A 12,338-nucleotide genomic window follows, 5' to 3' on the forward strand; every position below is an offset into this window, starting at 1 on the left:
CTCTCTCTCTCTTTCTCTCCTCTCCCCCCTCTTTCTGGTGAGTCGGTCATGGATGCCGGTTCTGGTTTGAATTTTTGTTTTCCGTTATCGTTTTCTCTGAGTTGTGTTTGCTTTTAAAAGTTGTCTTCCGTATTTAAGCACGTGTTTTTCATATATCGGTCGTATAAGGTCATCCATGGCCAATTCGCTTTTTCACTAGCAGGCCATGACACCGATAGGATAGCTTTGGTATTATCTATAATAGGCTGAAAGGGATAGATGACGAGCTAAATAAATGTTTTGAATCAATATTTAGATGTGGGCATTATTCTTTTAGGCTTGTTAGTGTTATTGGCTCAGAGAGGAAAGAAAAAATGCCCCTTCAACCTATTGTACGATCCCCGAAAATGGAGAAGCTGTTATTCCTGAATGTGAAAAGGCAAGACGAAGTGATGGGACTCCTCCAGTGATATTAAAGGAAGCAGCAGGAAAGAATTTTTGGTTTGAATTTTTTCTCATTTGCGCAGTAAACGGAGTTCGGAACATTAACAAATATTTTGCACTTCATAACCAAGTCACAGCAGGAACTAAGAGCGCGACTTAACATACAGCACTTCACAAGCAGTCGTGTGACCAGTATTAGAAGTATATTTGGTCTTTTCCTCTTGACATTATTGAACGAAGGCAAAATGCATCCTTTTTATTACCTGTTTCATATTTGTTTTTACCGTTAAACATTTTAACTGGTATTAATAAGAGGTTAGCTGATTGCAGAGTTGGAAAAGATTATTTTTTAATGATATTATTATCGGAAATTTACAAGATCCCCATCTTTTTTTAATGTAAGTTTTGCACAAATGTTTTTAATCGATATTCCATTATATCCAGAAGATGGTGACTGTTTACATTTATTATTTTACGTTACTGTTCAATATATTTTAAATGTTCGTTTATTATTCGGAATGTGCAACAAATTTTTAAGAGAACTATCTACGATGTCACTAGAAATGACAATTTTTTTTCAGATTTTCTTTCTCTTCATTGGCTCATCAATGGTTTTTTCATATTCTGTCATTTGGAGCCCTGTAAAAAACGCTCAAGAAGACAGAAAAGGTAGCTCGAATTTCCTCAAATTGTTGCAGGTTGCTGTTAATTTACACTTTTTGTATTTTTTTTTCTATATTAGTTCGTTGTAGTGTTTATGTTGATAAATCTTCCCCAGAAACCATGGCTACAAATCAGAATCGGTTTATCTATCAGAAAACTTGTACATATCGAATAATTACAATTTAATATTTTTTCAAGATCGTGATGCACTGTATGGTAGTACAAACAATCTTATGGTCTGAAAAATACGGTAATTAATTATTTAAACTATTCGATTAAAATAAAACCAGCCTTGAGACAGTTCGTGTTATGTGGATTTTATCTTACAGATGGCGCAGCAGTCATAAGGAAGCAGTTATTTGATCGTCAGTGTATAAAATTGGCCTTTCCGCAGAAAACCGAGACATTTTTGCAGTCGGTTGTACAGGCAGAGGGCCCTTGTCACAGAGGAAAAGCACTTTATGTTCTCCGTCAGGAACATCGTGACATGAAGTGTGTCAAAGAAAACAAAGAAATGCCATTAGACTCTCAAGATGCTCTCCGATGTGGTCGTGTCGTCCTTTCTTCACGACAAATAAAGTTACTTCTTGCGGAGAAAGTGAAATGTGTTTCGAGTGAAAGGAGATTGTTGATGGGGCGGGGGGGGGGGCGCCAGAAAAAAGCTCACCTTCACAGTGAACATCCGTTTTATTGGTCATCAAACTTCGAAAGTGTCACAGCTAATTGACGCTGCCATTTGGACTGAAGGGGGGTAGAATTCATCGCGCGTGCCGCTGCGAAGTGATGAAACATTGATTGTGTGACAAGCAGGTGCTTGAACAGAAGTAAGTTTAAACTAAATAAAGACACAGAAAAATGAATCTTAAGGGTATCCTTAGAACTGAAAAGAATACGAGGTCTGATTAAAAAAAAAAAAAAAAAAAGTAACCAAACTAATTTTGTGAAAAAAAAAAAAAAAAAAAATGGCCGCTTTTACTTTTGACTTACGCATCATATCCCAATGTCTCTTCCTTTCGTAGAAACGTTGCTGGAAATAATTTCCTGGAAGTCCTTTTAATACTCCACTGATGTGACTGATTCAAAATAAGATAATTTTTGAACATGCGTTCTTGTAAATGCGCTACCATAAACAGTTCAGAATTGAAGTTAGGACGCTTGATTAACTGTGCTCTCAACCGAATATAGCATCCCAAGCGCTCATCAGAATCCTTCGATTCTAATATGCGCTTTCTTCTTCTTCTTCTTTTTTTTTTTTTTTTTTTTTTTTTCTTAGTTTGGGAGACCCTGAACCTTTGGTTTCTGGGTTTTTTTTTGGTTTCGGTTTTTTTAGCGCATGGGCACTGGTTTCTGGATAATACGGTACTGAAAGACCCAACTTGCCAGTTACAAATACAATTTTTTTCAGTTCTTTTTTTCAGAAGGTCAGTTCTTCCGAATTCCTTTCTGAAAGTCTGAACAATTTTGTTTTCTTCTTAGTTTCTGCACGTCACTAAGAGTTTTCGGCGCCATCTTGGGACACACTTTGTTCGACAAAATCAATTTACCAGTTTCTCTAATCACAGTAACTTTCGTGCATTTGAATCATTCCTTACATGTGCAGGTTGACCAAACCCACACAATAACCCTTGCATAAACATGCACGGGTTATTGTGTTTCTCCAGTTTCACAATTTGTTAGATTGTGAAACAGGATTGTGTTAGATTGGGAAATTCGCACAACAAAATTATTGTCAGACTTCGTAAGATTTTTCAGTGTTCTGAAAGAAATTCATTTATAATTAAAGTTGATCATGCACATGCATGATATGAAATAACCTCATGAATATGAGCACAGTGAGGTTTTCCATGATATAATTCCAACTAACGGAGCATTGTAGTAGGAGATTTCGGCAAATCATTTGTCGCGATGCAGTCACCTTTAAAAATTTCATATTACACTGAATTTTACCTAAAAAAATGTAAAAGTGAGATTTGTGTAGTGACTTACGTGTCCACAGCATGTAGATGACCACTTCTATTTCCTTCACCAGACAGGCTAGAAGTCCTTTCATGTGTGACCGAGCTCAGTTTTCTTTGAGGTGTGTAGTAGGGTGGAGAGACGGGCACAGGGGTTGGGTACGTCACACCACCGTCATTCAGCCAATCGGCATTCACATAATCGGGTTCTCCTTGAACACTAGTTTCATATCCAGAATCCTTTGTAAGCTTCCTTGGCGACCTCTGGTGCCGGGGTAACACAACATGATCAGAATCGGTGATGGTTAAGTCTTGCGTGGAAGCTACTGAAGAAGAAGAAGAAATTCCGGAGAGATTTCGAAGGCGGACATTCTGCGACGGGGTCATGTAGACGCCTCCGTACTCACTAAACGAACGGGAGTGATTTAAGAGTATTTCGGGATTGTAGCTGCCCGAATGGGCTATCTGGTATTGCTCCTGCTCTCGCGACAGCCTCCAGTCCTCCAGCATGTCTTTGCACCTGTTGGCGTCATTAGCGAGACAGGGTTCCTGGAAAGGGAGTTTCCTCAAGTCCTTTGCATCAGAGCGGACCTTCCTTCCAGAGTGTTTGGACTTGAGCGATTGACGTATGGAGGAGGCTCGCTGCCACAAACTCTGCGGGACTGGGATGGAGGGTGCTTTCACAGTGTCGGAGTGGTCACTCGCATTGCTGCTTCTGAAATAAACAAATATCTCGTTTAATATCGAACTCAGCAACTCACAGGTAAAATTTTAAACAGGAGAAATTTTTTTAAATTATCACAATTCAAATATGCGAGAGAATCAATAAAAATAAAATAAAAAAAAGGCTTACCTTAGAATGACCGAAATAAAGGTCTCTAAACTCGTTTATGTAATAGTATTGTTAAGTTTTTCTTTAATGATAAGATATCACTTAAAGCTGATCAAAGCTGGTCAGCAGTCTTTCAACAGTAGTGTGCCAGATTCGTTCTGGTGTTGGGTTTCGTGTGTGGGATTCAGGACTGGCTTTATGCATAGGCGTACAAGGCACTTTTCTGGGGATTCCAGGCTCATAGAGGGCCCCCCGTGCAAGGGTAGACATGTATTTGTAGGACTCGCAACTCCTATCTCACGGGGTCTCTAGAGATAATGATGACTGAGATCAAGGGTTCACTACATGAGCAAAAAAATTGGGAAATAAACGTAATAGGGTTTTAGGAGCATCAGCGACTAAGGCCATATTGCTCCGTGTATACTGTCTGTAAATTGCATGTGTTCCGTGGTCAATTTTCTGTTTGCTGGACGAAAAACCCGAGTTTTCGGGAGGAAAAACCATGCTACCCTCGCCTGAGACCGATTAACTCAGCCACGTTGTGAAAAGGGCCCATAAAAATTCCTCACGTCATCGACGGTACTCGAACTCAGGTCTTTTCCACGCGGTGTGGGGAAGAGGGCAATTCTACCAACTGTGCTATCCACAAAATAAAGATACTTCTCTTTATGCAAACTGCAGAACAGTGGTAGCTCAACGGCAAAAATGGAGTTGTTAAAGAGAGAGATAATTTACAATGGATATGATATGCGGAAACGAATTCTGATAATCTCAACTAAGAAAGGTAGAGGATGTCATAAGGCAGTATTACTGTGAGATGAATTTCGAAGTGTCTCAACATTCCAAGGAACTCCATCTGGAATATTGACCACGGAAAGGGCATATTTTGACAAGAGATCTTCGACCAGTTGGCTATGTTGTCCCAAAGAAAAGAAAATTGCACGGAAAGTTACTAAAGAATCACTTAATAGCTCCGGGAACTACATGAGCAGTTGTCAGCGCTCATACTGTATGCGTAGGGTTACTTATATTAACAGGTTCCACTGACTAGCTGCCACCCTTAATCCATTCATCATTAATTTTAATGCATCGTGGTATCATGCTCAGAAGAACTGGCCTCGAGATGCGAAAAATTATTCGCTAGATTCGGATGGAAGAACTGAGATTTGGCGCCAGTCAGATCATTTTGTAAATGCCTGTAACATCCTAGCTGTGAAGCACCGTGTCGGTAGATGTAGTTGTTTGTGGCCTGCTTTATGGTATGGTGTGAGGCCGATGGTTTTTATGGTTAATACCTTGCAGAAGAAGCAATATTGTGACATCCTCGATAATTTTTTATACCCTAGGAGCGCAGTTGTGGTATCTCAATAATGTTCTTGAAACTCTAACGTGCTTTTGATTTTATGGGGCAAGACCCTACGCTGTTCTTAAAGGCCCTTTCAGTTGAGGCTGTAGTTATACGACCTCAGACTAAGAATAGAATCTCCCGCCATGAGTTATTCCGGCGTTTATACATACACATTTGTACAAACAAAACATGAACTAATTTACCATGGTAACTGGCGTACTAGACTTGAATAGCCAATACGCAAAAAACTTCCAAGAAGACCTTGCTTGTTTCCATGGGGTAATGCCTTTCCTCCTTTACATAGCTCGGCGAGTAACGGTTTGAAGTCGAGAGAATAATGTTGGGCCAAACCCAATCTGAGCCTGAGTAGGAAGGAAGGAATTAGATGTGAGATCTTGTCCATGGAGGCTAAAATCATTAGCACAATCAAAAACTGTTCTGCTGGAGGAGTGTAGCTATATTTCTGGCAAAGTGTTATAATTTGGTAGAAAGCGTTTCACAAAGTCTACTTCCCAGCGAAGACCCTTCAGTTAGTTCAAGTACTTCTCAACCCTGAAACTGACGCTTTAGAACAGTTGCTGAATGGTTTGTAAGTACGTGCTTATATGTACTGTATTTGTGAAATACGAGAATATCACGACAGAGTATCACCAGCATAGCAATTCACGAATCAATACTGATGACATCTACTCTATTTTATCAAGGAAAACTTAACTAGTAACTTAGTATGCTGAACTGAAGATGCGGCCTCTGTGATTATCGTAGACTACTAATCTGAACAATCAAAAGTAACAGTGTACCCAATAAACTGTAATTATTATCATCTACAGACTCCCGCCTTCGCGGTAGCGCAGTGGTTATGATCACCGTTCTTATACGTTGTGTGAAAGAAAAAGTTCTAGATTTGAATTCCATCAAAGATGAGAGGAATTTTTATGTTTTTCTTTTATTTTTTAGGCACGGTGTCATATATGCATAAGCGCTTATTATCTTCACCATGTCTGTCCACATGTAACAAATCCACTCACAGGGGATGATGGATTTTCATGAATTTTTACATTTGGTGTATATAGAAAGCTTTGTCTAATCTCAAATTTAATTAAATTAGGATAAATAAAAAATATTTATTTTTTTATTTATTATTTAATAAGGGCAATGTTTCGAAAAATCAAGAGTTCGGGTTAAATTTAAAAGTGTCTGCAATTTTGTCCAGGAGGAGGGAGTACATGATGAGAGCCTTGTCAATCAATTCAGCCTGGAAAGATTGTGTAAGGCTCATGGGGTAGAATTTTTAACAGGGTGCAAGAATATTTGCTGATGCTATCGAGGCAGTGTTAGTTAGGTTGGAAAACTGTTAACTTGGTGGGGGGGGCGATACACAGACAAATAAATTAACCAGAGCCGCAAGCAGAGGTGAAAGTGATTCTTGCACAACTTCTACTGGAACGTGCAGCAGCCCGGAAAGCAAGGTCTGGGGATCTGAACGTCTGCTGTAGGTCATCATGGAACAAAGAAATACATGGGCTCTTTTCATGTACACCAATGCTAGGAGTATAGTAAATAAATTTCATCAATTTGAAGTGATGGTCAGCAAATGCAGCAAAGTCAGCAAATGCAGACATTGTGGGGATATCAGACGTGGTGTCACTCAGATATAAGGAATATGCAGAATATATAGAATTTGAATATGGGAGTATATGCTTACACTTGATCGTCTGATGTGAAGAATTGTGTAATGTGATTAGTCGTTCAACGGGTTCTATGGCCCGTTAAAACCTATACTGTGCAGCTCCACACGGATCATGGACGCACTTGTGACACATCTGTGGGTACCTAGTGTTCTAATGTAACTTTTTCCAAGGACTTCGTCCGGTTCGCTTTACACCAGTACTTTCTTCAGTAATCGGCAATTCCTGTTCATCAGTTTTTTTTTTTTTTTTTAGTCTACCCAACCGTTTTCGCACACCCGAATTCCTCCTCGCTCTTCCAGTTTTCACTATATTGGCTACGAATTGACCTTGCGATGTTCGAACGTGTGGATGTTGCATTGATAAATTTGTAAAACGGTATCCGACGATTAAGTCTCTGAAACACCAGAGGATGAGCTTTACGACATCTCTGCTATTACTTGAACATTTAAACTTGTTCTGTTCTACCTTTTGTTCGCAAATAAATGGGATGATGAGACAGGATTCACTACATTTGGATGGGTTCATGCGTTTCTGTCAACTTATCTGAGATACAAGTTGCAAAGACTGATCTGATTCAACTGGATTAGAAAGAAGTTGGTGATTACCTATTATTACCAACTATTAGAAATATAGCAAAGTTCACCTGAGTGATCCTTGCACTATCTCTAATACCACCTTAATTAAGTGTTTGAATATGCAGTAGTATATTCCTGTAATGTTAATTCCCGATAGTGTTCTAATACCTTTGGTAACATAGTATATAGGGAAACTACTTGCTGCTGTTTTTGAGGGATAGGTATGTGCAAAGTGCTTAGAAATTTAGAGGATTTCACTTTGATATAACTTACACCACACACACACACAGATGAGGTCATCTCAGGGAATAGGGTTTTTCTCTTGAGTTGTTCGGGTTTATCAACTCATGCAATATAAAATTTGGCGTAGGAACACACTCTCTCTAAACAAATACACAATACTGATGTGACCGACAAGCTCTGATGCCGTTAAAATAATGATTTTTTTTTTTTTTTTTTTTTTTTTTGCTTTCTCTACATTGAAATACGGCCATTGGATGAGGTCATCTCTGGTAAAACTTTTATTATGAGTGGCTACTACAGAGTTTGCAAAATGTCCATATATTGTTTCTGACTTTGTTTTAAGCTAAAAAATTTGCCCTCATAATTATTAATTTAAACTACACTATTGGGAAAATGTTACGGTAGCGCAAGATTTTTGTTAGTATTTTAATTGCCCGTAAATTAGAAGTTAAAAATTTGTCATGTGCTAATTTTATATGCAAATTTAAATTAACAGTCGTATAATATAGCACACTGGTCAGTGAAGACTATAAAAAGGCTGAACTGTAGTCGACTGTCTCATTTCAAAACTATCATTCTGTAAAATGCCAGTCCTACAAATGGCATCCCATAATCGCCCAGACTCCATAAGGCTGTAGAAAGTATTGAAGGACAGCTTTCTTTTATTTTCTTTTTTTTTTTTTTTTTTGGCTAATAGAATACCCACCGGTTGCATTTTTTGTCCGAGGCACCAAAACACCACACACAGTAATAATTCACGAGTTATAAAGCCTTACTTTAAAAAGAGGAGGTTCCATTAAGCTCTGATTATGACATTTGTGTTGAGACCGGTTTGGAAAAAAAAAAAGAAAGAAAAAAGAAAGTTGCCTTCGCCACCTCCATCTGGCAGACGTGAAAACCTCTCGATGAAGACGAAGAAAATGCTGGAAGAACGATTGTGCATTAACCTCATATTAAAATGTCTGCGTAAATAAATGGGATGACGAGACAGGATGCCATCAATCATGTCTTGAAAGGACTGGGGGGAGGACAAAAGAATGGGGGGAAACACGGTCGAACTTGCGTTAGCTAAATTTCGTAGAATGTGTTGCGACCCCCGTGACTTGAGCTGAAAGGCAACCGCCACACACACACAGCCCGGCACACAATTCACGTCCTAGCGCCACCTGGTGCCTTTTTGCATGAAGTAGTGCATTCTAAAAGGTCCAACAATTTTATAAAAAGGTAGAGCGATACTAAATCGACTACTTCTGAACACGAGGGTGCAGACTTCCATTAAGCTAACCCTTAGCAGCTCTTTCTCTGGCTGTTCTGGGAGCGAGATTTTCCGGTACCAGTTAACTGATTATGTTGTTGTTGTTGTTAAATTTGTTGGTGCATCAGCAAAACTGATTATGTAAATAGCCAGTAATAGCAATATACACACATATTTGAATAGCGACAGACATCACTGTTAATAACAATGCGGCACTCTAAACTCAGCATATTATCTACTTGCATGTCTTCCCGAAGACAATACCACTACTGATTCCTATCCATAAGTAGGATGAATACAGCATCTTACATACAGGCATCAGTACCTCTTCACTGGCACTGGCGCAACAGCTCGAGGCTTCGTTCAGTGCGCATTAAATAACAAAATGAGTACTCTCGTTGGAAGAAAGGATCATGTAATGATATCCTGGTGCCCGGATGCATGTTTGGTTTTGGATTCTCTACTTTTTGTTAAAACTATGTTATAACCATTAAAACGTTTCAGGGGGTCCAGGTACTTTGCGTCTATTGGGGAGAGCACTCCCCAGTTGTTTGTTTGTTATTTGGTTTTTAGGAGCATTAGCAACTAAGACCATATTGCTCTGGGGATATGCGGTGGTCATTCGTTGACCTTTCCGCATCCTCCGTATTTTGTGGTCACGGGCTCGAACCCCGGTCTAATCAAGAAGCGTGTGCTACGCACTGCTGCTCCTCCCCACCTGGCTACGGAGGCGCCTCCCCAGTTGTAACATGAACTGCAGTACGAGCAGATGGATTTCGAAGTACAGTATCTATATTTCCTCTTATTTTTGGGCCTATAAATTGACTGTGATTTCAAGATGTTCGTTGGCTACTGCAGAATATTATCAAGAATTTCAAAATACAACGTTAATATTGCTAAATACCAACCGTGATAGTTTTCCACAATCTCAACAATTGAAGGAACGGGTGACATAAAGTTCGTCAAGAAACCATACAAAATCCTGCAGTTAGCTCTCAGCTGGAATTAGGGCGAAAACAAAAAAAAAAAACAAAAAAAGACTGCATCAATATGCAAATCTTGATGTAACGGCACAAAGCATGGGCTGAGCAGATGACTAAACACCGATGACCCACTGTCAAAAGATCGGTACGCTTTGCTGAAGGATCGCGTTCCCATCAACTTCCCCTTAGTGGGGCTTATGGCTGTTGCGCACTGTTTACTGAATTGTGGTACGTATACCACTAATTCCATGCAAAGTACTGTATTTCAAGGGGTATGTGGCTGAAAAAAATTATTACAAATTGTTCCAGTCTGTTTGTAATGAGAGGTCTTAATTCAATGTAAGTTGCACTAGACATTTCACTTATATTACAAGAGAACCATAGATAATTTTAATTTCTTTTTTTTACTGGACGAAAAACCCGAGCTTCCGGGTGAAAAAACTATGCTACGCTCGCCTGAGACCGACTAACTCAACCACGTTGTGGGAAAAGCCCGTAAAAATTCCTCACGTCATCGACGGGATTCGAATTTAAGTCTTTTCCACCCGGTATGGGGAGGACGGCGATCCTACCAAGTGTGCTACCCACGATGGCCTAATTGGCATATCCAAACACCTCACATCACAAAAGGAACGAATGTTATCAAGTACTGTTGGGATGTTTTTCTCGGGAATTTTTAGCGCATCGATTACCTACATCATGGATATTAAACTGAAATTGCTCGGGCGAACTGGTATGCACACAACGCGTATTATTGCGCAATTACTGAAAGAAATACAGTAGTACAGGAATATTAAATATTTCTACTTTACTGCATTCCCCCTTGATATATCATCTTCCCACTAACTACGTTTTAGCATTATTTTCATATAGGTTTAACATTGTGAACCTATAAGATGACAACACGTGTCACTGGACATCAAAAAGTTTGAGAACCACTCAAATTTGTTTTGTGTGACTTAGACGTCGCTCAGATCATAATGTGTTGTTATCATTGCTCCATTTCATATTATGTCTGTACAAGCGTGTGGTTACTGACCGATTTGTATGTTGTGCGAGCTGAGAAACCGGGAATAACTCATGGTGAAAAACCTTACTCCCTCCACCTGAGATCGATTAACTGCAACCTTGATTGAAGAGGCCTTTAAGAATTCCTTGCCCACTTGATTTGACCCTCTTCAAACGAGTGACAAGTGGCGGATCCACTGTTCTATCACTGAGATACTTTCTATGATATTGAAGTATTTAAGAATAAACTCTACATATTTAATTGGCATTCATTGTTTTCTGACTGGGCACTGCAGACTCAGAAGACAACAGCTACTAATAGTTTGTTTACCTAGCAGATGGACTTCTTTGTAATATGTGGGATGTCGAAAAATACTTCGAGAAACTTGGCCTTAGCAACTGATTCGACATATGAAGTCCTTGGAGGGACAACAGTCCTGGAATTTGAGCCACCATTTATCTATTGTTATTATTATTAATAATTTAATTATAAGTGATATTTCCAATTAATCGTATTTCTTTTATACAGTAATGTACATCAATGTGTACAGGAATAAGGGACTGTTGGGGCCCGTGTGTTGATCAGTGGTGGAGCGTGAATTTTTAAAATGTGCTAGCAGAGTCCTGAGGTGGAGAGAGAGGAGAGAAAATTTTCGTCAGTTATCATATTATTGAGAACAGCGACACACGATTACGTAAAGCCAGTTCCTCCACTCCAGCGTATACCGTACTGTGTACGAATCTTCTAATTACCTCTGCGCGCCAGGACCCCTGGCAAACAGCCAGCATAAGCGTGTGCGACTAACAACTGCTCTGTTGAACTGGCGTAACGCATTTGATGATCGGGTTCTTCTGCGTTCCAGTATACGGAATGCCACTGAACCAGTAAACTAAGAGTGAAGGGCATACGTAGAATATGGACAACTTAAATATAAAATATAATAATCTTATAATAATAAGAATAGATATTATAATTTTATTTGTAATTTTCAAAGAGTTGGCCTAGCCGATAGGGTTAAAATGGACTCTCTGCCCATACTGTGTGCCAAAAGAAGACATTCGCGGAAGAAAGAGAATACGAGTTTTGCACAAGAATTCAATAAAGACTGCGAGGTGCCTGCGAACCAAAGCCTCTCTGCACACCAGCACAGTGCTGAGTATCACAAGAGCACTCAGGATAGCTTTAATGGGCCGCAATCCACACGGTTTATCCATCGTCCAAGTAGAAACGAATATCACCTCGTAGGGTCCTCGGAACGCACGTGCTGGAGGTAATTTCAGGGATGAGTGTTTACTTTAGCGTCGGCCAAGGCAAAGAGAGAGCGATGACTGACGCTTCTGTTTCCGCACGCGCCACCCGTC

General features: G+C 39.6%; 1 protein-coding gene across 2 annotated transcripts in view; it reads right to left on the bottom strand.

The window, feature by feature from the left end:
- LOC150090548 (uncharacterized) overlaps positions 1-12,338 on the bottom strand; it is a 449,422-nt gene that overhangs the window by 256,520 nt on the left and 180,564 nt on the right. For both annotated transcript variants that reach the window (XM_090371399.1, XM_090371407.1), the window contains one exon: positions 3,073-3,756. In XM_090371399.1, coding sequence (XP_090227525.1) covers positions 3,073-3,756 — 684 coding nt within the window. The remainder of the gene's footprint in view (positions 1-3,072; positions 3,757-12,338) is intronic.

Source organism: Mastigoproctus giganteus, chromosome 1, assembly GCF_048544385.1.
Source record: "Mastigoproctus giganteus isolate SK-2022 chromosome 1, ASM4854438v1, whole genome shotgun sequence".
Taxonomy (NCBI): Eukaryota; Metazoa; Arthropoda; class Arachnida; order Uropygi; family Thelyphonidae; genus Mastigoproctus; species Mastigoproctus giganteus.